Source organism: Mustelus asterias, chromosome 13 (assembly GCF_964213995.1).
Source record: "Mustelus asterias chromosome 13, sMusAst1.hap1.1, whole genome shotgun sequence".
Classification (NCBI taxonomy): Eukaryota; Metazoa; Chordata; class Chondrichthyes; order Carcharhiniformes; family Triakidae; genus Mustelus; species Mustelus asterias.
Genome location: NC_135813.1, coordinates 104,864,043 through 104,891,018, shown reverse-complemented (window position 1 = coordinate 104,891,018; position 26,976 = coordinate 104,864,043). Strand labels below are relative to the sequence as shown.

The 26,976-nt window shown below is 45.5% G+C and overlaps 1 protein-coding gene across 1 annotated transcript in view; it reads left to right on the top strand.

Annotated features, from left to right (window-relative positions):
- rasal1a (RAS protein activator like 1a (GAP1 like)) overlaps positions 1 to 26,976 on the top strand; it is a 275,372-nt gene that overhangs the window by 29,914 nt on the left and 218,482 nt on the right. The window contains exon 4 of the mRNA XM_078227421.1: positions 16,159 to 16,220. Within this exon, the coding sequence (XP_078083547.1) occupies positions 16,159 to 16,220 (62 nt within the window). The remainder of the gene's footprint in view (positions 1 to 16,158; positions 16,221 to 26,976) is intronic.

Genomic DNA, 26,976 nt, shown 5'->3' with positions numbered 1-26,976 from the left:
AACCCCTCCCAATAAGCAACCCCCATGGTATTTTCCACCCCCAACCTCTTCAGCCCTGAACCCCTCACTCCCACCACCCCCCCCACACTCTCATGGCATTTCCCACCCATCCTGACCTGACTCCCCAACCCCACCTGACCTGACCTGACCCCACCCCATCCAACGTGCCACTTGACCTGACCCAACCCCCGTCTCACCCAGCCTGACCCCCAATCTGACGTGACTCCACCCCACCCGACTCTACCTCCAACCTGAGCTAACCTCCAACCTGAACCCCTCCTGACCTGACCTCACTCCCTCACCATCCCCCCCTCCCCTGACCTGCCACCCCCCTCCCCTCCAAACGGAACCTGACACCCCCCCATGACCTGACCCCACCTCCTTCATGACCTATCGCAACCTTCACCAATGCCTGATCCCCCACAACAAACCCCCAATTTCCAATGAGATCTTTAAACTCGCCTGATTTACTGCACCTAGTGGCATAAAAAAGAGGGCCATTTCCTCCTTCACTCCAATGCCTTTAGACGCCATGCACTGGACCCTGGGACACTCTGTGCTGCCTGGATCTCATCCGGACTGAGTCAGGAAGGTCAGGCAGGACAGGCACGGATGAGATTTGGCATAGGTAAGTGGGTACGGAGTGGCAATCTAATGCTTATTGCCACTTCGAGCAAATTATGGGGCCCTACATGTTTCAATGAGATCACCTCTCATTCTTCTGAACTCCAATGAGCATAGGCCCAACCTCCTCAACCTTTTCCAAAAGACAATCTCGTCCTCCCAAGAATCAGCCAAGTGAACCTTCTCTGAATGGCTTCCAAAGCAAGAATAACGCTGCTTAGGTAAGCAGGCCAATACTGTGCAGTGTTCCAGATGTGGTCTCACCAATGCCCTGCAAGATTGTTGGGCAGCACAGTGGCACAATGGTTAGCACTGCTGCCTCACAGCGTCAGGGACCCGGGTTTAATTCCCGGCTTGGGTCAATGTCTGTGCGGAGTTTGCCCATTCTCCCCGTGTCTGTCTGAGTTTCCTCCGGGTGCTCTGGTTTCCTCCCACAGTCCAAAGATGTGCGGGTTAGGTGGATTGGCCATGCTAAATTGCCCCTTTGTGTCAGGGGGACTAGCTAGGGTAAATGCATGGCGTTATGGGGATAGGGTCTGGGTGGAATTGTGATCAGTGAAGACTTGATGGGCTGAATGGCCTCCTTCTGCACTGCAGGATTCTATGACTAAGATCTTCCTACTTTAGCACTCCTTCCTGTTGCTAAGGCCAAAATTGTGTTACTGTCGTAACATTTACAGCCTAGGTCAAGGTTGGGGCTCATAATCTTCACTTTAAGTTTGTTAATATCATAATAGAAATGTGTGTGCTGTAAATATCTATGATGTTGTATCAGTTGTTGAGCCAAATTCATTGTTTTGCATCGGATAAACAACTTGTATTTTTGTGATGTGGTTGATGCCCTGAGGGGCTGGTTAGCTCAGTTGGCTGGATGGCTAGCAGCTGGTTCAGAATAATGCCAACAGCGTGGGTTCAATTCCTGTTCCAGGTGAGGTGGACATAGGACCTCGCTCTGCCGCTGAGAGTGGGAAGGCAATGGCAAACCACCATCATCAGCAACTGCCAAGAAAAATGGGCTCAGGATGAGAAATCAGCTGTCCCTGAGTCAAGGACCTGCCTTCAGGCAGAGCACGCGAGAATAGTAAATATCATAAGGTCATTACAGCATGGAAGGAGGCCATTCAACCTGTTCAGTCCATGCTAGCTCTCTGTAGAACTATCCAGTCAGTCCCATTCCCCAACTCTATCCCTGTTGCCAACTTCTCCACACTGGGGTGTATCCCCAAGAACTTGCTCCACAGACAGGTGTAGGGGAATGCAACTATTTATTGCAGGTCTTACTTGCTCCACACTCCAAACGACCGCCCCCTTAGGGCGGTCCCCGGGCAGATCAGCCTCCACCCAGGATCACATGACCCGTTCCCTTAAAGGGGCTACATCCCAACATACATAACACCTGCAGCCCTGCAAGTTTAATTCCCTCAAGTGCTCATACAATTTCCTTTTGAAATAATTAATCCTCTCCATTCTACCACCCTTATAGATAGTGAGTTCCAGGTCATCACTACTTGCTGCGTAAAAATATTCTTCTTCATATTTCATTATTCCTCCTGCATCTCTTATCTTAAACCTGTGCCCCCTGCTCCTTATACCATTAGCTACTTGGAACACCTGTTCTTTGTCTACCTTATCTAAACCTCTCATAGTCTTGCTTCTCTCAATCAGATCTTTCCTCTGTCTCCTTTGCTGCAAAGCAAACAACTCTGGCTTTTCCAACTTGACCAGGTGGCAACGTTCCCCCATCCCTGGAACCATCCAGGTAAATGTCCTCTGCATCCCATCAAGAAGCTCCACATGTGGTGACCATGGGTACAATACTCTGGCAGTGGCCTAAGCAGAGCTTTATACATTCCCTCCTTTACATTCAGTGCCTCTATTTATGAAGTCCAAGATTCCATATGCTGTGCTAATTACTCTTTCGATAGGTCCTGCCATCCTCAAAGATCGATGTATAAGAACCAGGTCCCTTTAGAATTATGCCACTAAGTATTTATTGTCTCTCCCTATGCCTTTTGCCAAAATGCATCACCTCTACATATAATTCCATCAGTGTAAGCTCATTGCTAAACCAACGAATTGCACTGTCTTGACTATGTTCACTGGATGGATGGTGGTCGTGTACCCAAAGACACTCCATACGGCTAACTGGTCACTGGCTCACAACCTCCTGGGCGTCCACAACTCCACTCCAAGGACACCTGCAAGTGAGATATGAAGATCATGGCTAGTGGTGCTGCCAATGGAGAATGAGTTGCTGCTGATGGCTGTGACCTAGCAAGGCTGACTGTTTGGAGGGGTATTGGAAGAGGCAAGCAGAAATGAAAAGCTCAGCGGGGCAAGAAGAGAGCCCAGAGATAACCAAGGCCAGTGAATCGTGCACCTTCTCAGCCCAGTGTCTTCCTCTATAGTGAGTGCAGCAGAGGCTGCCATGTCAGAGTGGGGCTCCTGAACCACACCAGGCGAAGCTCGGCGCAGTGTTCACCACCATGGCAAAACCATCGCCTTATGAGACAGAAGTCTGCCACTATTCACTATCCCTTTGCCTCTTTGTAACTCCCACACGACTTATTTTATCACAGAATATTGTAACAGCAGCAAATTTGCATAAACGACACTTGGTTCCCCCCACCTAAGTTATTTTCTTTTTATCCATCATGGGATGTGGGCGTCGCTGGCTGGGCCATCATTTATTGCCCATCCCTAATTGCCCTTGAGAAGTTGGTGCTGAATTGTTGTAATGTTTTACAGGTACACCCTCAATGCTGTTCGGGAGATTTTGACCCAGCGACCCAGTGAAGAAATGGCAATATATTTCCAAGTTAGGGAGTTCCAGGATTTTGACCCAGCGACAGTGAAGAATTGGTGATATATTTCCAAATCAAAGTGACGAGTGATTTGGAAGGGTGGTGATGATGTTCCCATGTGGCTGCTGCCCTTGTCCTTCTAGATGGTAGCAGTCATGGGTTTTGAAGGTGCTCCTTACGTTTAGAGCCTCGGTGAGTTGCTGCTTCATCTTGCAAATGATACACAATGCTGCCGCTGTGAGTCGGAGGCGGAGGGAGTGCATGTTTGCAGATGGGGTGCCAACCAAGCAAGCTGCTTTGTCCTGGATGGTGTTCAGCTTCTTTGTTGTTGGAGCTGCACTCATTAAGACACGTGGAGAGTATTCCATCACACTCCTGACTTGTGCTCTGTAGATTGTAGACAGGGGAGTCAGGAAGTGGGTTACTCACCACAGGATTCCTAACCTCAGACCTGGATATGGATTGTAAGTAGATGAGGTCCAATTCCTGATCCTTATCTATTTCCTTCTGTTAACTATCCAAAATCCATGCTGCTATATTACTGTCAATCACATCAGCCCTCATTTTGTGTAATAACTTCTTACCTGCTGCCATATGGCATATTTTTTGAAAATCCAGATACACCGCATTCACTGATTGCCCCTTGTCTACCCTCCTAGTTACAACCTCAAAAAAAATAACAGATTCGTCAAATATGATTTTCCTTTATAAATCCTATTTCTGTAGTTGTCTTTTTAAAATCGAGGTGATCAGGTATAAGGGATTTGTTAATTTTTCCAGCACTTTTTCTTTACTAATAGTAATATCACTGCTTCCTCATTTCCTATTAAATATTTGGTTCTCCATTATTTCCAGTATATTTTTTGTGTCTTCTACAATGAAGACAGCTTTTGGTTTTTCAATTATTTCCTATTTCTCCATTATAATTACTCCTGTCTTTGTGGGACCTATGTTTGCTTTTGCCTCCCTATCAACATTTCTACAATCTGTTTTTATTAGTTTTCTCTCATACTCCATCTTCTCTCTCTATCAGTGTCTCAATCTTTCTTTGTTGAATTCTGAAACCCTTCCAATCCTTAAGGTTACTACTCTTTTTCACAACAATATATGCCAGCATATTTATATGCTATTTTAAACCTTTTCTGTTAAAGTTGGTGACCAATTAAATTGTTTTTAAGGATGTTTGTTGAGGGATAAATATTGATAAGGACACTGGGCAGATTGGAGATTTGCCCCTGTATTCGCCAGTATTGAGAAATCTGGCAGTAGATTTTGGCCAAATTTTTACTGTCCCACCCGCCATGGGAATCAGAGCGGGCAAGGGGCGGACCATGGAAAGGTCCGTTGACCTCGGGTGGGATTTTGCACTTTTGGGATGTGCGAAGCCGTAAAATCCCATCCTTTGTGTTTGAAGTGGGATGCAGCACTGCCTAAGCTGGCTAGAGATTTGACCATTGGGTGGGGATTTTCCGGCCATATTCGCCCCAAGGCTGGAAATTCCCGCCTGAAGTTAGTGGATCTTTGCATTGTTAGCCCCCGATTCCTGTGGCGGGCTGGACTTGAAAATTCTACCCAACAGCTTATGATTCATATGTGTTAGTTAGATGATGATCAGAAAACATGGATACTTCTCAATAGTCAGCGTGGCTTGCATATCTATTGGGCGGCACAATGGCACAGTGGTTAGCACTGCTGCCTCACAGCGCCAGGGACCCTGGTTTGATTCCCGGCTTAGGTCACTGTCTGTGCGGAGTCTGCACGTTCTCCCCGCATTTACTTTTAATAATCCCAAGCGGCACCTTACCCCTCCCAAAGGGTACGTGCTCTCCTTCAAAGGGCACGCAACCTTCCCAATGTGTTCATGTAAGCCTACTTGTTTAAAGTTTATTTATTAGTGTCCCAAGTAGGCTTACATTAACACACTGCAATGAAGTTACTGTGAAAATCCCCTAGTGGCCACGTTCTGGCACCTGTTTGGGTACACTGAGGGAGACTTTAGCAAGGCCAATGCATCTAACCTCCCACATCTGTGGGAGGAAACCGGAGCACCCGGAGGAAACCCACTCACCCCACCGGGACCAAGTGCAAAAGGGTACCACACCTCTCCCAGGTTACCCTGCTACCCATCCGACCCTACAAGACCCGTTCAGACCAAGTCTAATCTGCACACATCTTATTTCCTTCTCTTGGCTGACAAAAATCCTACATTACAGGAGGAAGCTGCTGTTTCCTAGGGCCTGCTGCGTCCACGAACCACGGATGTACAATTTGGAACCCACCCCCAATCTGCGTGCAAAAACAGTTGGCACTATGTTCAGGGGCCAACTTTAGATCTGAGCTTCCGCAGCCATTTCTGTAAGAGACGCTCCCTTTATGAAAGTTCAGACCTAAATTGTTTGTGATTTCAAATGGTGCTTTGTGTAGCTGACATCTCATTTTCTAATCCCCTGCTCAAGTATCCTGACTGGCTCTGATTTTGGATTACTTAGAGCTCTCTTGCCTGCCTTCAGGGCACCAACACAATTCATTCTGACCCCAGATCCATGTGTGTATTATATGAGTCATTGACTCCAAAGGCTCAAACTCATGAAAGGCTCAAAGTTACACACTTTACTTTAAAGTCAGTGCAATGAAGCAGCATTCAACACTGGCAAATCAGACTTTTACCTGTATGCTTTGTTTTAGTGTCACAAGGGCAGCACGGTGGTACGGTGGTTAGCACTGCTGCCTCACAGCTCCAGGGACCCAGGATCAAATCCCGGCTTGGGTTACTGGAGTCTGCAGGTTCTCCCTATGTCTGAGTGGGTTTCCTCCGGGTGCTCCGGTTTCATCCCACAGATGTGGGGGGTTAGATGCATTGGCCTTGCTAAATTCTCCCTCAGTGTACTCAAACAGGTGCCAGAATGTGACCACTAGGGGATTTTCACAGTAACTTAATTGCAGTGTTAATGTAAGCCAACTTGTGACACTAATAAATAAACTTTAAACAAGTAAGCTTATATGAACACTGCAATGAAGTTACTGTGAAAATCCCCTAGTCGCCACACTCTGGCACCTGTTCGGGTACACTGAGGGAGAATTTAGCATGGCCAATGCACCTAACCAGCACATCTTTCAGACTGTGGGAGGAAACCGGATCACCCGGAGGAAACCCACGCAGACACGGGGAGAACGTGCAGACTCCACACAGCCAGTGACCCAAGCCGGGAATCAGGTCCCTTGCACTATAAGGCAGAAGCGCTCACCACTGTGCCACCGTGCTGCCTGTAATTGTTGTTATGAGTATGCCACAATTCACATAGCTGAGGCTACAGATTGGCTTCACATTGTCTCCCTCGAGACCATTACCTTGATGGTAAAAGCTGCACAGGAAAGGAGAATTATTTAATATGAGCATCTATGTCATATATACTGGGTGTGAAGCAAATTTTAGATTGTGAATCACAGAATTGTTACGGCACAGAAGGAGGCCATTTGGCCCATCATGTCTGCACCGGCTCTCCAAATGAGCATCATGATTTTGTGCTATTCTCCCGCCTTTTCTATTCAAATAATCATCTATTACCCTCTTGAATGTCTCAATTGAACCTGCCTCCACCACATTTCCAGGCAGTGCACTCCAGACCTGAACCACTTATGTGAAAAGGTCTTTTCTCAGTGTATGTGGCTGCCTGAAAAACTGCCCACCCGAAAGCATATATCATGGTCCCATATAGTACATTTCTGCACTGGATTTCCAATTCTTCAAGATAAATGCTTTTATGGATGTGTTATTCATTTGTCTCTGCACTTTCTATGTAACCGCACTGTAATAGAAGTGTGCTTGACCGTGCCAGATAGGTGGAGGAAGTCGAAAGGATCTTGTGGTTTATCTGCATTATAATTTTTGCTGTTGCACAAACCAGAATGAAATTCAACATTAAGCACAACCCATCTGCATTTTTTATATCAGGCACAAATTTTTCAAGACCATAATTAATGATGATGAATGTATCGTGTTTATATGTGGATTTAAATGTTTCATATGGTGTGCAGTATTTGTCTATATCATTAGAATTTGTTTTATTATATGAATAAATCTGACATGTAAAGAGTAGTCATGATATGGAGATGCCGGCGTTGGACTGGGGTAAACACAGTAAGAAGTTTAACAACACCAGGTTAATGTTGGACTTTAACCTGGAGTTGTTAAACTTCTTATTATGTAAAGAGTAGACCAGAGGCTGGGAATTATGTAACTCACCTCCTGACTCTCCAAAGCTTGTCCACCATGCACTGATCGATGTGCGTTGGAATGCTTCACATTTGTTTGGGTGAGTGCAGCTCCAACAACCATCCAGAACCAAGCTGTCTGCTTGATTGACACCCCATCCACCATCTTAAACATTCACATCCTCTGCCCTCGACTCATGGTGGAAGAAATGTGTACCATTTACAAGGTGCACTGCAGCAATTCCCCAGAGCTCCTTCAACAGCACCTTCCAAACTCTCTACCACATAGAAGGACAAGAGCAGCAGACACATGGAAAGACCACCACCTGCACGTTCCCCTCAGAGTCTCATGTTGTTCTGATTTTAAACTTTACCACTGTTCCTCCACTGTCATTGGGTAAGAATCCTGGAGCCTCCTATCTAACAGCACTGTGGATGTACCTACACCAAAGGACTATAGTGGGGGCTGCAATGCTTAAAAAAAGCCACTTAGCACCTCCTTCCCAAGGGTAATTAGGGATGGGTCATATTTGTTGACCTTGCCAGTGATGCTCCCTTCTAATTAACAAATAATACAAAGCTAGTGCATAGGGGCTTTGCACCATTCATAAAATGAACAGATTACTTAAAGGCCTTCCATGTTGGTTTATGACTCCCCTTTCTCCTCCCCATATTAGTTGAGATTGTTATTTGTTCTCCCTCTTCAGGTGTTGTCTCTCTCTTTTAAATCTGCCATCATCACCTTTCTCCTCAAAAAACAACCCTTGACCCCACCGTCCTTTCAAACTATAGCCCCATCTCCAACCTCCCTTTCCTCGCCAAAGTCCTCAAGCATGGGCCTGAATTTTTCATCCATTGTGTGCATGCACTTGATGATCCTGGACGTGGATATGAGACGTGCTTCCAGCCACGGCCGGGCCTGGGATGCAATTTCACGCTGGCCAATTAATGGGCGGCTAACGTGAAAGGCATGCTGGGAAAGGCCCAGTGCTGCTTTGGAGGGCGGGAAGGGAGTGGGCGCCAAGTAAAGGGAGAGTGCAAGCTGTGCTTCTAATGGGCTCATTAGGTGGAGATATCTCAGGGAGCTGTAGACCTGTAAAAAAATAAATAGCGACCTAAAAACTAAGAGTATCAAGATTATACATTCAAACACAAACCTCAGTCTCCAGGCAACGTTTCAAATTTTATCCCAGCCCTGACAGTTCATGCCGCCCTGGATCGAAGTTGAAGCTAAAATGTACAGGCTGCCTGACCAATTAGCCCGCCCACCAACCGTAAAAGTAGACGGGTCTCGGAAAATCACGTTCAGTTGGCCCCTTAATAGACTAAATTGCCTGCTTGATAGTCGGTGGACGCACTTCCGACTTTCGTGCATGCCTTTCGACTGACATTTTGCTCAAGCGTGCAGTGACATTGGGATACGCGCCCAATGCCTCTTTGCGTGATTGCATGTGCTTTCTGTTTGGACACATGCGCATCCGAGCAACGTAAGATTCTGGCCATGCAGTTGCCTCCCAAATTTCTGCCCACCTCTCTCAGAACTCTATGTCTGAATCCTCTCAGTCAGGTTTCCGACCCTGCACAGTTCCCAAACAGCTCTTATCAAAGTCACGTGACATTCTACGTGACGGTGACAAAGGTAAACTATCCTTCCTTGTAATGCATGGCCTGTCTGCAGCCTTTAACACAGTTGACCACAGCATCCTCCTCCAAGGCCTCTTCCTCTCTCCTCCAGCTGGTTGGGACTGCTATCACTTGATTCAATTCCTAGCCAGAGAATCACTTGCGCTGGCTTTGGTTCCTGTGCCTGCACCATTAACTCTTCTGTTCCCCAAGGATCTAACCATGGCCCCGTCCTATTTCCCATCTACATGCTGCCCCTTGGCTATCTCATTCAAAGGCACAGTGTTAGTTTTCTCATAGACACTGACATTACTTCTGCTCTACCACGTCACTGCCTCCATCAACTCCTCCACTGCTGGTAAATTATCAGATTGCTGGAGGAGCAGAAATTTCCTCCTGTTAAATATTGGGAAGCCATTGTTATCATCCTCTGTTCCAAACTCTGGTCCCATCTTTATCCTTCTTCTTGGCAGCTGTCTGAGACTAAACCAGACTGTTTGTAATCTTGGTGTCAAATTTGACCTTGAGATGAGCTTCCACATACTTCACTAAGATTACCTACTTCCACCAGCTGTGCCTACCTTGCCCCATCTCAGCTCATCTGTTGGCTGAAACTCTCATTCATGCCTTGTTGCCTCTAGACTTGACTAGAGCAAAGAACTAAGGTTCTATAAAGCTGCAACACACTCCTGGCCGATCTCCCACATTCCACCCTCGGTAAACTTGAGGTCATCCAAAATACTGCTGCCTACCTTCTAACCCACATAAAGTCCTATTGAACTATCACCCCTGTCCTCACTCAACTACGTCGGTTCCTGGTCCAGCAACATCCTGATTGTAAAATTCTCCTCCTTGTAATTAAATCCCTCCATGTCCTTGCCTCACCCCGTGTCTGCAATCTCCTTCAGTCCTACAAACCTCTGAGATACCTGCACTCATCGACCTTTGGCTTATTGAGCATCCCCAATTTTAATTGCTGCGGGGTTGATGGGTGTGCCTTCAGTTGTGTGAGCCCCAATCTCAGGAATTCTTGCTTCAAACCTCTCTGAATCTTCGCCTCACTTCCCTCCTTTAAAGAATTTCCTCCAGAGCTATTCATCATTTAACCTAATATCTCTTCTGTGGCACAGTGGCGTATTTTGTTTTCTAATGCTACTTGGTAGCACCTTGAGGCACTTTATTATATTGAAGGCACTTTGTTGCTGATGTAAAATGTTTTTTTGGTCACCAGTACAGTTTAGCCCTCAGTCTTTGGCTCCGCTGCTGTGGGGATTTGTCATTGACACAGTTCATAGCATTCGTATATTGGAGTTAACACTGAACCATAAATTAACCATGACATACCAGAGCTGGAGTTAATACTTTTTCCTATCGAGTGTGTACTGTATTCCCTATTTGTTGTGGAATATCACCTTGAGCTGACTGAAATCTAATTGCAATTTTCTGTCCTGTGATGTATGTTACATTGCAGTGCATGGGATCACAAAGAGACTGTTGGGAAAGAAGACTGCCTTTTTGTCGGAAATTATGTGGGAAAGGATTATGGAAGATGGAGTAAGAAACAGAAACACAGAAGCTAGGAGCAGGTGGAGGCCATTTGGCCCTTCGAGCCTGCTCCACTATTCATCACGATCATGGCTGATCATCCAACTCAATAGCCTAATCCTGCTTTCTCCCCATAACCTTTGATCCCATTCGCCCCAAGTGCCCTCTCTAGCTGCTTCTTGAATACATTCAATGGTTTGGCATCAACTATTTCCTGTGGTAATGAATTCCACTGGCTTACCACTCTTTGGGTGTCTCCCCACCTCCGTCCTAAATGGTCTACCCCGAATCCTCAGACTGTGTGACTCCTGGTTCTGGACTCCCCCACCATCGGGAACATCCTTCCTGCATCCACCCTTTCCAGACCTGTTAGAGAAATAACTAAAGAAATAACTAAAATTGAGTTGATGTTAATTGGCTCTGTCGAGCCAAAATATTGTTGGATAAAGTCATCAAGAAGGCACACAACATGCTTGCTTCATCGACCGGGGAATCAAGTATAAAAGTTGGCAGGTTATGTTACGGTTGTATAAAATTTTAGTAAGGCTTGGTTAGGGCGACCTGATAGAAGTCTACAAAATTATGAGAAACATAGATAGGGTGGATAGTCAGAGGCTTTTTCCCAGTGTGGAAAGGTCAACGATAAGAGGACACAGGTTCAAGGTGAGAGGGGGTAAGTTTAGGGGAGACGTGCAGGGAAAGTTTTTCAAACAGAGGGAGGTGGGTGCCTGGAACGCACTGCCAGAGGAGGCGATGGAAACAGACACGTTAGCAACGTTCAAGGCATTGTCTTGATAGACACATGAATGGGAGGCGAACAGAGGGATAGAAACCACAAATGGGCAATAAGTAAATAAGGGTTAGGAATCGGCGCAGGCTTGGTGGGCCGAAGGGCCTGTTCCTATGCTGTAGTGTTCTTTGTTCTTTGTTCCAACTGGTGGAATGACTTTTCAGCAAACCATCACTGCATGATATTAATAAATATCATAAATTATTGGGTGATGAATTAGCATGGGTGCAGTAGTGAACAGGGGTGAGGGTTCAGAAGATCATGTGACCCAATCAGCCAATTGGGCCTAAGAGTGGGAAACCCTGGGCTGAGTGTGTGCTTTCCTGAGCAGGATCGACCCTGCAGCTGGAGTGGTCAGTAGCACATCAAGCATTTTGTATATAGACCATAAGACCATAAGACATAGGAGCGGAAGTAAGGCCATTCGGCCCATCGAGTCCACTCCACCATTCAATCATGGTTGATTTCAACTCCATTTACCCGCTCTCTCCCCATAGCCCTTAATTCCTCGAGAAATCAAGAATTTATCAATTTCTGTCTTGAAGACGCTCAACGTCTCGGCCTCCACAGCCCTCTGTGGCAATGAATTCCACAGACCCACCACTCTCTGGCTGAAGAAATTTCTCCTCATCTCTGTTCTAAAGTGACTCCCTTTTATTCTAAGGCTGTGCCCCCGCGTCCTAGTCTCCCCTGTTAATGGAAACAACTTCCCTACGTCCATCCTATCTAAGCCGTTCATTATCTTGTAAGTTTCTATCAGATCTCCCCTCAACCTCCTAAACTCCAATGAATATAATCCCACGATCCTCAGACGTTCATCGTATGTCAGGCCTACCATTCCTGGGATCATCCGTGTGAATCTCCGCTGGACCCGCTCCAGTGCCAGTATGTCCTTCCTGAGGTGTGGGGCCCAAAATTGCTCACAGTACTCCAAATGGGGCCTAACCAGTGCTTTATAAAGCCTCAGAAGTACATCCCTGCTTTTGTATTCCAAGCCTCTTGAGATAAATGACAACATTACATTTGCTTTCTTAATTACGGACTCAACCTGCAAGTTTACCTTTAGAGAATCCTGTATAACTATAAATATAGTTATTCTAATAGCTTGTTGTTGTTCAAACCTGGTGGTCACCAATCACTCAGATATACTACTATGAGGTTATGTAGTTCTAAGGGCAACATATTAGGACGGCATGGTGGCACAGTGGTTAGCATTGCTGCCTCACAGCGCCAGGGACCCGGGTTTAATTCCGGCCTTGGGTGACTGTCGGTGTGGAGTTTGCACATCCTCCACGTGTCTGCGTGGGTTTCCTCTGGCATGTTAGGTGGATTGGCCTTGGTAAATTGCCCCTTAGTGTCCCAAGATGTGTAGGTTAGTGGGGTAAATACATGGGGTTACGGGGATAGTGCCTGGGTAAGATGCTCTGTCGGAGAGTTGCTGCTGACTCGATGGGCCGGATGGCCTACTTCTGCACTGTAGGGATTCTATGATTCTATAATAAGCCCTCCCTTAGCACCAACCTGTGAGTCATGATCTGATGTCTATGAAGATGATGAAACTTCAGAGCTGGCAGGTTTTTCATTATTAAGAATAAACAAATCAGCTCCTCTTGACTGCCAGTCTGCACAATCTAATTCCCCTGGTGACCATTTTCATTGTAGATGTCACCAACTGTGCACTGTGCCTCCAAAGAAATGTTTGATGATAATACTCAGTAGTAACTTACTGTCATTGCTAAGTGTGTGAAAGTCTCAGATATGATTGGAGCGAAATGTGAGTCGGTAATATGTATCGGCTCAATGCTCCTTTAAGGCTTTGTAATTGTAAATAGAGTATAAATGTCGAGTTTTAAAAGATTGACAGTTTGTCCTCTCCTAATAAAATGACACTGAATCAGTGTTAGATTCTGAGTTTAAAATAATAACTGGAGCTTTGACTTTAGTATAATATCCAAGTTGGCAATTAACACCGGTACAAGGTGCTAATTGCCAACTTGGGTAGCACGGTGGCACAGTGGTTAGCACTGCTGACTCACAGCGTCAGGGTCCCGGGTTCGAATCCTGGCTTGGGTCACTGTCTGTGTGGAGTTTGCATGTTCTCCCCGTGTCTGCGTGGGTTTCCTCCGGGTGCTCCGGTTTCCTCCCACAGTCCAAAGATGTGCGGGTTAGGTGGATTGGCCATGCTAAATTGCCCCTTAGTATCGGGGCTAGCTAGGGTAAATGCAAGGGGTTGTGGGAATGGGGCCTGGGTGGGATTGTGGTTGGTGCAGACTCAATGGGTCTAATGGCCTCCTTCTGCACTGTAGGATTCTATGAAGGTGCATTTATACTGTGCTGAACTTTCTACCACTGACTTTGCTTTGGTGTAATCAGCACTGCCTCTTTTTTCTTAGCAATATACCATCTAATCTGATAAGTTCTGATTAGGTTTTGAACCAAAATTAGCCAAATGCAGGCAAGTGAGACTAGTTCAGTTTAGAAAGCCTGGTCGGCATTGACGACTTGGGCCGAAGGGCCTGTTTCCGTGCTGTATATCTCTATGACACTCATTCCTCACCAGCTCGAGTCTTGAACAAATTCGAGCAACAGCTACGAAGGCAATTTAGCTGATTATGGCAGTCACAACACTACAGAAGTATCTGATTGGCTGAAGTATGCTTTGGGGTGGTTGGAGGCGGTGATAAATGCAGCATCTTTCTTTTCCTCTTTCCAAATCTGCCAGTCCACTCCAGCAGTCATTTTCTCGCGGTTGAAGTTAACACCCATCTTCTCAGTCCCCCAAATTCTAGAAAGTGACTCTTCGCCACCTCCTCCCTTTTAATCTTGGTGCACTTCCACTTTTCCAGCCAGTGCAAGCAGCTACCCTCACCCTGCTTGAGCGAGCGCTCTGTTCTTCCTCCACCGCTCAGTTAATGCTGCTCCCTCCTGTCTCCTTCATGGTCAAACACTGCTCTTGTCTTCTACTCTGCTATCGTCCCTTTTGTAACGTACTAGTCACAGCTTGTATCCTCTTTCCTTCCCCTTCACCTTCTCACGCTCGCTTACTTTAACAGATCGAGGGCAACGGAATGGTTCAGCATCCCGCCAGAACGATCCAGAGGGTCTTCGCCCATCACGTGGCCCTCAGGAAACGTACCCCCCCCAAAGGGCCAGACTACTACGCTTACTTTCCCCTTTCACTTCAACGCTTTGCACCCTCCCCTTTCCTTCTTCCCTATGTACCCTATGAGCGGTATGTTTTGTCTGTATAGCGGGAAAGAAACAATCCACTGCATACTAATACATATGACAATAATAAATCAAATCAAATCTAAAGGTCATGAGCCCTCGATGGGACCAGCTAGCGTGGCAGGTGGCCTCTGGGTCATGCAAACATGTGCCCTATTTATCTCAGATCACTCTCAACACTTAAAGAAAGTTTCCTGTCAATTTTGGATCACGATTCAAGCTCTCCACATGTCATTTAATACCTGATAATAAATGGATTGACTTGCAGGCCCCTCAGTAACGATTTTGTAAGAAATCACATTTTTATTTTATTCATTTGGGGGGACATGGACATCACTGAAAAGCCATCATTTATTGTCTGTCCCTAGTTGCCCGAGGGCAGTTGAGAGTCAACCACATTGCTGTGGCACTGGAGTCACATGTAGGCCAGACCGGGTAAGGACGGCAGATTTCCTTCCCTAAAGAACATTAGAGAACCAGATGGGTTTCTCCGACAATCGACAGTGGTTTCATGTGTTAGAATGTAATCAGTGATAACATTAGATCTGTTGTAATGTGACCAATGGTAACAAGCTGTAAGGGTCAGCTGACCCAGTAAACCATGTAACCAATGACAGAATGATGTGATGATCAGCTGACCAGCTGACTCAGTATCAATAAGAACCTGTTGGGAATTGTTAAATTGCTTGGAATGGCCCAGGGTGAGGCCTCAAGTTTGGAGTAATGAAGTTTCTTTATTAAACCTTTTCTTTGATTTATAAATTGGAGAAAGTTTTGTTATATTTTTATTGTCTACACTGGAAGAGTTCCTTCTGGATAAACATCAGGGTCATCAGTAGACTATTAATTCCAGATTTTTTTAATGGCGGGAATCGAACCCAGATCCCCAGAACATTAGCTCAGTTTCTGGATTAATAATCTGGCAATAATACCACAAGATCATCACCTCCCCTATTCAGATCGGGATATCCTAATTGGAACTGAATAATTATCCATACAGAAAGTGTAAATGGGTGTAATGGAAAACAAAAATAACTTAGTGGAAGCAAATTTACCAACTGAAATACTGCATCAATTCTAATTTCAATCCTGAACAATTCATTGCTCTGAAATAACTGAGGTCATCATGTCATTCATGTAATACCACTCCTACACAGAGTGACACCGATGCATAGCTAACATGCAATAATATTTCTTCTGCAATTAAAAGACATTAAGGTTAATTCTTCTGGCGGGGTGCACAGGCTGTCCGGGAGCTCAGGAACAGATACGTGGGATACATGTTTATAAACACCGATTTTTACTGAGATGTTTTCTGCTTAAAATTTACAGGTACGACGATGTCATTGGGAAGATCTCTCTTAACAGGGAATACATTGCGGCTCATTTACGAGGTAAGATACATAGAACATAGAACATAGAACAGTACAGCACAGAACAGGCCCTTCGGCCCACGACGTTGTGCCGACCTTCATCTGAAACCAAGATCAAGCTATCCCACTCCCTACCATCCTGTTGTGCTCCATGTGCCTATCCAATAACCGCTTAAATGTTCCTAAAGTGTCTGACTCCACTATCACTGCAGGCAGTCCATTCCACACCCCAACCACTCTCTGCGTGAAGAACCTACCTCTGATATCCTTCCTATATCTCCCACCATGAACCCTATAGTTATGCCCCCTTGTAATAGCTCCATCCACCCGAGGAAATAGTCTTTGAACGTTCACTCGATCTATCCCCTTCATCATTTTATAAACCTCTATTAAGTCTCCCCTCAATCTCCTCCGCTCCAGAGAGAACAGCCCCAGCTCCCTCAACCTTTCCTCATAAGACCGACACTCCAAACCAGGCAGCATCCTGGTAAATCTCCTCTGCACTCTCTCCAGCGCTTCCACATCCTTCTTATAGTGAGGTGACCAGAACTGCACGCAATATTCCAAATGCGGTCTCACCAAGGTCCTGTACAGTTGCAGCATAACCCCACGGCTCTTAAACTCCAACCCCCTGTTAATAAAAGCTAACACACTATATGCCTTCTTCACAGCTCTATCCACTTGAGTGGCAACCTTTAGAGATCTGTGGATATGGACCCCAAGATCTCTCTGTTCCTCCACAGTCTTCAGAACCCTACCTTTGACCCTGTAATCCACATTTAAATTTGTCCGACCAAAATGAATCACCTCACATTTATCAGGGTTAAACTCCATTTGCCATTTTTCAGCCCAGCTTTGCATCCTATCTATGTCTCTTTGCAGCCTACAACACCCCTCCACCTCATCCACTACTCCACCAATCTTGGTGTCATCAGCAAATTTACTGATCCACCCTTCAGCCCCCTCCTCTAAGTCATTAATAAAAATCACAAAGAGCAGAGGACCAAGCACCGATCCCTGCGGCACTCCGCTAGCAACCTGCCTCCAGTCCGAAAATTTTCCATCCACCACCACCCTCTGTCTTCGATCAGATAGCCAGTTACCTATCCAATCGGCCAACTTTCCCTCTATCCCACACCTCCTTACTTTCATCATAAGCCGACCATGGGGGACCTTATCAAACGCCTTACTAAAATCCATGTATATGACATCAACCGCCCTACCTTCATCAACACACCTAGTTACCTCCTCAAAAAATTCTATCAAATTTGTGAGGCACGATTTGCCCTTCACAAATCCGTGAAACCTTCTGTGAATTTGAATTAGAGTGACCAAGTTCTAATGCTGATGTTCTTTCGTCGTGGTGTTGAGAAGGAGTGCTGCAACCAACAAAATAAATAGTAGCAAAATGTGTTCAGAATGTTCACAAGCCCATCAATCATAGAACAGAAGCCATAGAATCCCTACAGTGCAGAAGGAGGCCATTGGGCCCATCGAGCCCACACCGACCATAAACCCAACCCAGGCTCTATTCCCGTAACCCCACATATTTACCCTGCTAATCCCACTAACACTAGGGTCAATTTAGCATGGCCAATCAACCTAACCCGCACATCTTTGGAGTGTGAGAGGAAACCGGAGCACCCGGAGGAAACCCACGCAGACACGAGGAGAATGTGCAAACTCCACACAGACAGTGACCTGAGGCTGGAATTGAACCCAGGTCCCTGGTGCTGTGAGGCAGCAGTGCTAACCAATTTTGGGTCCAAGGGAGAAAAGTAAAACACTGTACGGGATATTGTCTGAAAGGATGTCACTAAAATGCTTTTGTATGACCTTAGATTTTGAAACTTACAGAATACTGAAAGGCCTGGATAGAGTGGAAGTGAGGAAGATGTTTCAATTAGTAGGGGGGACTGGGATCTGAGGGCACAGTCTTAGAATAAAGAGATGACCCTTTAGAACGAGATGAGGAGGAATTTCTTCAGCCAGAGGGTGGTGAATCTGTGAAACTCATTGCCACAGAAGGCTGTGAAGGCCAGGTCAGTGAGCGTATTTAAGACAGATAGATAGAGGGTTCTTGATTGGTAAGGGGATCAAAGGTTACGGGGAAAAGGTGGGAGAATGGGGTTGAGAAAGCTATCAACCATGATTGAATGGTGAAGCAGACTCAGTGGGCCGAATGGCCTAATTCTGCTCCAATATCTTTTGGTCTTGTGGTCTTAGATTTCTTTGGAAAAGCGAAAAAAGGTAATTAATATATCTGGCCCCAACCAAAGCCTATGCATTACACTTTTCTATTTTCCCTCTTTGCAAGTTGCCGTTTGCCCATGATTATATTGCCAGTTCTCATTAGGAAGTAGGGGGAAATGTTTTCAAACCTTAATTACAATAAGATTGCACTTCAGTAACACAGGCAGAATGCGTGGGAAGCTTCAGCTGGCACTTCTGGCAATTAATTTAACAGCTAAAAATGAGCCGACAACACAGGAGAGAATTTGCTGCACAGAGATCTTTTCTTTTGATTCTCATTGTTCCTGTTAATTGCCGTTACTTTCCCTGCAAAGGAAGTGCCGATGATTGAGGTGGCATTTTTAAAGGCGGGCTTTTTTCCACAGTTGAGAGTTTGTTGCTTCCCTTTTCCTCCTGAACCGGGGCTGAAGGTTTATCTGAGAGAGGCAGAGATGGATGGGGTGGGATCAAAGACAGGCGGTGCCTAACGCCGGGGATGAAAGGAATTGTGATAAATGTGAACTCCAGATTTCATGGTTACTCAGGGACGGAAACTGACCCCCACTGAATAGATAAAATGGAAGAAAGATGTGAGAGGTGGAAGCAGAGAAAAGGACTTTGACAAACAATGAAGACCTCAAAGAGTGATAGAGTCATAGTGTCATAGAGGTTTACAGCATGGCAACAGGCCCTTTGGCCCAATTGTCCATGCTGCCCTTTTCTTTAACTGCTAAGCTCGTCCCAATTGCCCATGTTTGGCCCGTATCCCTCTATACCCATCTTACCCATGCAACTGCCTAAATGCTTCTTAAAAGACCTGGCTCTACTACTATCTCTGGCAGCTCATTCCAGACACTCACCACCTTCTGTGTGAAAACATTGCCCCTCTGGACCCTTTTGTGTCTCTCCCCTCTCACCTTAAACCCATGCCCTCTCGTTTTAGACTCCCCTACCTTTGGGAAAAGATATTGACTATCCAGCTGATCGATGCCCCTCATTATTTTATAGACCTCTATAAGATCAACCCTAAGCCTTCCACGCTCCGGGGAAAAAAGTCCCAGTCTATCCAGCCACTCCTTATTGCTCCAGTTCCGCTAGCATCCTAGTAAACCTTTTCTGCACTCTTTCTCATTTTATAAGGTCCTGTTGAAACATTAATCCTTAAAGAGCATCAAATGAATATGGAATAATATATTGTCTGAGAGCAGGTTATTCATTTTCAAACTGCCATGTGCAACCAATATGCATGAATTCAGTGTTAGGGGAATTGATTCGTTATGTCAGGGTTGAAACCCATTCCATGAATTTCTCTGCTCAGCCTTGGAACAAGATTTACCACCCGACTACATTAAACTTGCACAAAAAGTCAGAATCCACATTTTCTTCCAGGAATCTGAGTGATAACGATTCACTTGCCCTATTTGCTCTCTAACTGTGATAGATTGTGTGTGTTTTGGAGTATGTTGGAAGAATGAGTGATGTACAGAATAAAAAGAGAGAGCATGGCAACAGGCCCTTTGGCCCAATTGTCCATGCCGCCCTTTTCTTTAACCGCTAAGCTAGTCCCAATTGCCCGCGTTTGGCCCGTATCCCTCCATAGCCATCTTACCCATGTAACTGTCTAAGGAAAGTGCAGCGAGAGATGTAGGAAAGTGAGAGAGGTCTGTGAGATGGGAATACTCACAGGAAGAGGAGTAATTGCACAAAGATGCTGAAATTATGTAGGAGTAGTACCATTTTTCCACTTGCCGGACGGTGCCTTCGATGAACGATGTGGCAAAATAAGACAACACAGGCTGTCCGTAAAGAGCTAACACCTTACAAAAGCAAAATACTGCGGAGGCTGGAAATCCAAAATCAAAGCAGAAAATTCCAGCGGCTTCTGGCAGCATCTGTGGAGAGAGAAACAGAGTCAACGGCCGCGATAGTCTGCCAGTCTTGCCTATCTGCCTATGCCAACCATGTGATGGCATGGGCAGCATATTGTTCACATCGGTCGGCTTGTTCACAAACTAAATGACCCTTAATTGTTTATTTACATATGGCAGCGAGGCTGCCAATTGTGGTGACCACCCACCTCGCGTATTGTGGGGGTGAGCTTGTTTGCAGGTGGGAAGGTGCTGGGTTAGCCACCTGATCTATTTCTTGTGTTGCGAGATTGAAATCTCCCGGCCCGCTAGCCTCTTCCCCCATCCTGCCAGGAGTCTTTCACTCCAGCGGGGTTTACAATAGCCCCCCACTAGCGGGGAGCTGGTTGCCCGACCCCATTGGAGTGAGGGGGGGGCCATGGAGGCCCCTCAGGAGGTCAGGGGGTGCCCTCATGGGCATTGCCAGCCTGGCAGTGCCAGCGTGGCCCCCTGGCACCACCCAAGGGGCAAAGTGGCAATGCCCAGGAGCCCACACGCCTGGGAGGACTGTAATTGGAAGGTTGGGGGGGCCGCACGGCCGGCCATGCAGGGTTGTGGGACTGGCCAGCGATTGAGCTGGCCAGCTATCGGGAGGCCGGCAGTGTGGGGCTACTGCTCAGACGCTGATCTCTGCGCTGACAGACCGGCACCTTCGCAGTGGCATGCCCAGCGCTACGCTGCCGGCCCCCCCAGTAGGTAGAGGGCCCGCCCCCTGATATTTAATGAGATTCACGCTAATGCACTCTGCAGTGTACAGAGTGTGGGAGATTCATTTTGAAAGTCCTGCTGAAAAACGCAATGGGCTTTTACACGAATTTGACACTTGGAATTTTTTTGGGAGAATCCCTGGCATTTCCTCTTCAAGGATGTTATGAGAAATTAATGAGTTTAATATTTCAGAGATTGCTTTGACTTTATAATTTATTAAAGAAATTGAAACCAGATTCATCATAGCTGTGGGAGGAAGTTGAATTATTGAAGCAATAGTGTGATTTGTTAGTCATTGTTCATGTTGGGTTTGCTGCATTAAGATCCCATTAACATGCATGGTCAACTCTCGGCTAATCAGAAATTTGGGTGAAGAATGATGCTGCCATATATCTGGCTGTGATTTGCACAAAGTGCTTGTACAGTCAGCAAGTTCCTGTTGCAAAGTGGCAATTTCATTTTAAAATATCAGATACATTAATTTTTTTATTCATTCATGGGACATGGGCGTCATTGGCTGGCCAGTATCTATTGCCCATCCCTAGTTGCCCTTGTTCAGAGGACAATTGAAAGTCAACCACATTGCTGTGGATCTGGAGTCACTTATAAGCCTAAAGGACATTAGTGAGCCAGATGGAGTTTTACGACAATCGACAATGGTTTCATGGTTTTCATTAGACTTTTAATTTCAGATTTTTGTTAAATTCAAATCTCACCATCTGCTGTGGTGGGATTCAAACCCAGATCCCCAGAGCTCTTCCTGGGTCTCTGGATTAATAGCCTGGTGATAATACCACTAGGCCACCACCTCCCCCCAAATAATATTGGCCATAGTCTACTGGAGCAGGGATGTTTTGGTCTCCTTATTTGAGGAAGGATGACTTTGTTATAGAGTGAGTACAGAGAAGGTTTACTAAACTGATTTCTGGGATGGCAGGATTGATGTATGAGGGGAGATTGAGTTGGTTAGGATTATGTTCGCTGGAGTTCCGAAGAATGAGGAGGGGATCTCATAGAAACCTATAAAGTTCTAACACAACTAGACAGGGTAGATGCAAGAAGGATGTTCCCGATGGTGGGGGTGTCCAGAACCAATGGTCACAGTCTGAGGATACAGGCTAGATTGTTTAGGACAGAGATGAGGAGAAATTTCTTCACCCAGAGAGCGGTCAGCCTGTGGAATTCGCTACCACAGAAAATAGTTGAGGTCAAAACATGTATGTTTTCAAGAAGAAGTTAGATATAGCACTTGAGGTGAAAGGGATCAAAAGATATGGGAAGAATGTGGGATCAGGCTATTGAGTTGGATGATCAGCCATGATCATAATGAATGGCGGAGCAGAATCGAAGGGCTGAATGGCCTCCTCCTATTCCTATTTTCTTTGTTTCTATGTTTCATACAAGTTAAGCACACAGGGTGTCAAGGTTGCGTCTTTGGATAGAAAGTAGAGAGCGAATTATACAAGTGCCTTTGTATTTTTCTATTCTAAACTTTTTCTACAGGTCATTTTACTACATTTTATTTCTGTTATAGTAACTATTTGCTTGTGATGGGTTTTGGCACAGCTGATTTTTGAGACAATGGTTTTGCCTGGCTATGTATTATTTTGTAGCAAAGGAGGACATCAGTGGGTGCCAGGCAGGCGTGACAGTACCAGGTGAGGACCATATTTAAAGGGGTGCCCAGCAGCCTCCTTCCCTCCCCCCCTTCACCTGCCAATCTCCGAGGCTAAGCCTCCGCTTCACCCTACGCCCCCCTCACTTCCTTCCAGACTCTGCACAGCTTGTACCACCAGAACCAGATGAGAGATTGAACAGTTTAGGCCTATACTCTCTGGAATTTAGAAGAATGAGGGGAGATCAAATTGAGGTATACAAGATGATAAAAGCTATGGATAAAACAGATGCTTTCTCTTGTGGGGCATTCTAGGATGAGAGGTCGTAGTCTTAGGATAAGGGGTAGCAAATTTAAAACAGTTGAGGAGAAACTACTTCTTCCAAAGGATTGTGAATCTGTGGAATTCGCTCCCCAAAAGTGCGGTGGATGCTGGGACAGTGAGTAAATTTAACAAGGCGTTAGACAGATTTTTAATTGGTAATGGGTTAAAGGGTTATGGGGAGAAGGCAGGAAAATGGGGATGAGGAGCATATCAGCCATGATCGAATGGCGGAGCAGAATCAATGGGCCGAATGGCCTAATTCTGCTCCTACATCTTATGGACTTATGAACCCAAGATGAGTGGTCCCCAAGAAGGTGAAAGGAGTGTCTGCTGATCTCAAGGTCAAGGCAGAGGTGAAGTACTCCAGATGCATAGCACTGACATAAAACGGAATGTTCTAATTTCCCGCTGGAAGGGCTTAATTTACTGGGGGATCTTAATTGCAATGAGCATGGATGACATGCTAATACTTACAAAAGGGATTCCCATTGTTTGCCAGGAAACTCGACCCCTCTTTAGCTCACCTTTAAAGTCCTGAGGACAGAATTCCAACAGTTCATCCCGATATTGGGAAATGGATCTTTGACCTCGCGCCCAGCACGCTGCCAGTTGCTGGCGGGATTGGTAGATTTTGCCCTACATTTCCTGTAACTGTTTTGGGAAACACAAACATTGCGCGGGGTGCTCTAGAAACACATCATTCTTCCTTGTTTTTGAGACAAGTTCAGAGACGAACAATATTGGAAGCAGTTTTGCTATTTTAAGGTGACATTTTGCTGGATGATATTTAAAGGAGATGAGTAGGCCTCATTAAAGGCAAAGTTCTTTGCTGTCAGATTAAAGTTAAAGTTTATTTATTAGTGTCACAAGCAAGCTTACATTAAAACTGCAATGAAACTACTGTGAAAACCCCCAAGTCGCCACACTCCAGCACCTGTTCGGGTACACTGAGGGAGAATTTAGCATGGCCAATGCACCTAACCAGCATGTCTTTTGGACTGTGGGAGGAAACCCCACGCAGACACTGGGAGACCGTGCAGACTCCACACAGACAGTGACCCAAGCCAGGAATCGAATCCGGGTCCCTGGCGCTGTGAGGCAGCAGTACTAACCACTGCTGCCGCCCCAAACAGCCAAGTATCTTGAGGCCAAATCTCTTCTACACCCATCCATAATCCAGGGCTATCAGTGCAGTAACTCACTCTCCCTTCATTATAATATGCTCTATATCTAATATGCTCTAGTATTGTCTCTGATGTGTTTGGATAATATGAACAATCTGCAAGACTATACACATATTTCTCATCACTATTTGGTTCCTTTTCAGATAATAACCGCAGCTTCCTCTGTAGACATAATTCAGGGAGGCATTGCCTCTTTTTCTAACTTCATCTTTCGATGTTTTATCAGGAGAATGAATGTAGTCAATGGTAGCAATAATAGCAAGACAGATTATCCATTGACTGAGATGGATACTCAGCGAGACCTTGGTGTTTTTGTGCATCAGTCGCTGAAAGTAAGCGCACAGGTACAGCAGGCAGTAAAGAAGGCAAATGGTATGTTGGCCTTCATAGCGAGAGGATTTGAGTATAGGGTGTGGTGGACCTCAGTTGTGCCTTTGTCCTATATGGACCACCGTTGTGTGTGTTTGTCATACCTGGACACATCCCCTCCCGGTTTGGTTCCTCCCCTCGGCACCTAGTATAAAGGTGGCTGTCTCCTCCCCCCTTGTTCAGTCCAGGTCGGTTATTTGTTGGGATGTGCTCCTGATTCTATTGTGAATAAAAGCCTACACTTGTATTGGCACACAGGTAGTCTTTCGCCTTATTGATAGCAATCATAGGGATAGGGATGTTTTGCTACAATTTTGTAGGGCATTGGTGAGGCTACACCTGGAGTATTGTGTGCTGTTTTGGTGTCCTTATCTGAGGAAGGATGTCCTTGCCATAGAGGGAGTGCAGCGAAGGATTACCAGGCTGATCCTGGCAGGCAGGTCTGTCATATGAGGAGAGACTAAGTCAGTTAGGATTGTATTCACTGGCGTTTAGAAGAGTGAGAGAGGATCTATTAGAAACCTATAAAATTCTAACAGGGTTAGACAGGGTAGATTCAGAAAGAATGTTCCCAATGGTGGGGGAGTCCAGAACTAGGGATCATAGCTTGAGGATAAAGTGTAAACCTTTTAGAACTGAGGTGAGGAGAAATTTCTTCACCCAGAGGATGGTGAATGTGTGGAATTCACTCCCACAGAATGTAGTTGAGGCCAAAACATTGTCTGATTTCAAGAAGAAATTGGATATAGTTCTGGGGCTAAAAGGATCAAGGGATATGGGGGGAAGGGGGGATGAGGATATTGAATTTAGTGATCAGCCATGATCAGAATGAATGGCGGAGCAGGCTCGAAGGGCCGACTGGCCTCCTCCTGCTTCTAGTTTCTATGTTTCTATGTTAGTCAGAACTTTTACTTACAACTAAGTTATTGAGCGTTATTGGCCACTACCAAGTTGTAGTATTGGCATTGAGCTGACAACTGAAGGAACCTGAAATGTTTGATACAACAATGTCACCATGCTAGGTTACACTTTTTGTTCATTAATTTACGGGATGTGCGTGTCACTGGCTAGACCAGCATTTATTGCCCATTCCCTAATCGCCCTTGAGATGTTGGTGGTGAGCTGCCTTCTTGAACCGCTGCAGTCCCTGTGGTGTAGGTACACCCACAGTGCCGTTAGGGAGGGAATTCCTGGATTTTGACCCAGCGACAGTGAAGCAACAGCGATATATTTCCAAGTCAGCATGGCGAGTGAACCTCAAGTGGTGGTGTTCCCATGTGTCAGCTGCTCTTGTCCTTCTCGATGATAGTGGTTTTGGTTTGGGAGATGCTGCCTAAGGAGTCTTGGTGAATAATGTATGACTTGGACAGACCTGCGGTTCTGTTAATGTGCTTTGAGACTCATTTAAAACGTTAATAAGGATTTAGTTTTTAATGGCTCTACTGATGATCTTACTCTGATTTCTTTTACAATCGGTTACATGTTCAACCTTTGTTGGAGTACACTACTGCTCAAACTATCACAGGTATAAATAGGCTCAAGGGATAATCATTTTCACGAGCAAAGGTGCATTGTAATAGGGTTAGTATTCAATGATGGTGCTGAGTTTGAGCTGGCTGTGTTTAACTGCAGCACAAGCGCTATCTTTAATTGGTAATAAAAACTCCTACAATATTGCAATGGCCCTCCAGCCATAACTAATAGGTAAATACTTAAATGTATTCACCTGAAATTCTCTCTCACTATTATCAGAGGCTTCATCCCATTTATTCCAAATGGGTTAGTGACTGTACTAGATGAGCAGAGGAATGTCAGACAAACCTGAATAACTATTACGCAACATTAGGGGCTGCATTTTGATAAATTCATGTCACATTGAATTTATTTAACAATGACATAGCTTTAGAAACAGTGGGGAGTGGGGGGGGGGGGGGGGGGGGGGGGGGAACAGGGAGAACTCGTCAGAAGTTCCAGCCATCGCTATGAAATGGTGGCTCCAAGGCAGTCGCTCAGTCTGATGTCTCTGAAATCCAGCGTCCTATTTATTCTTCAGCTGGTCGTTCCCTTCTTCGTAGTTTGGACTTCGCAACGCGAAAAGGAACATTTAGGACATCTTAAATAAAAGGCATACAGGACGTTTTGTCTGATGTTTAAATAACGCAAAAATCAAAACGTAGCCCTGACTTCATTTTGTGTTATACTGCCAGTAATTTATATAAAGAGGGTTGGTGTTTAGGCTTCTGTTCTGTATGTTATTCATCAGACTCTTTCCGAAGAAACAGCCTGAAGAGAGAATTCCTCCTCAGGGATTATATTGTCAGTAAATATCAGATTCAGTTTGGCTTCTACTGGTGATGCCATTGCACACGGGGAATTATGGATCACTGTCTGAAATATTTGTTTAGCCAACTTGATACTGATGAAGTGAGGCATCACT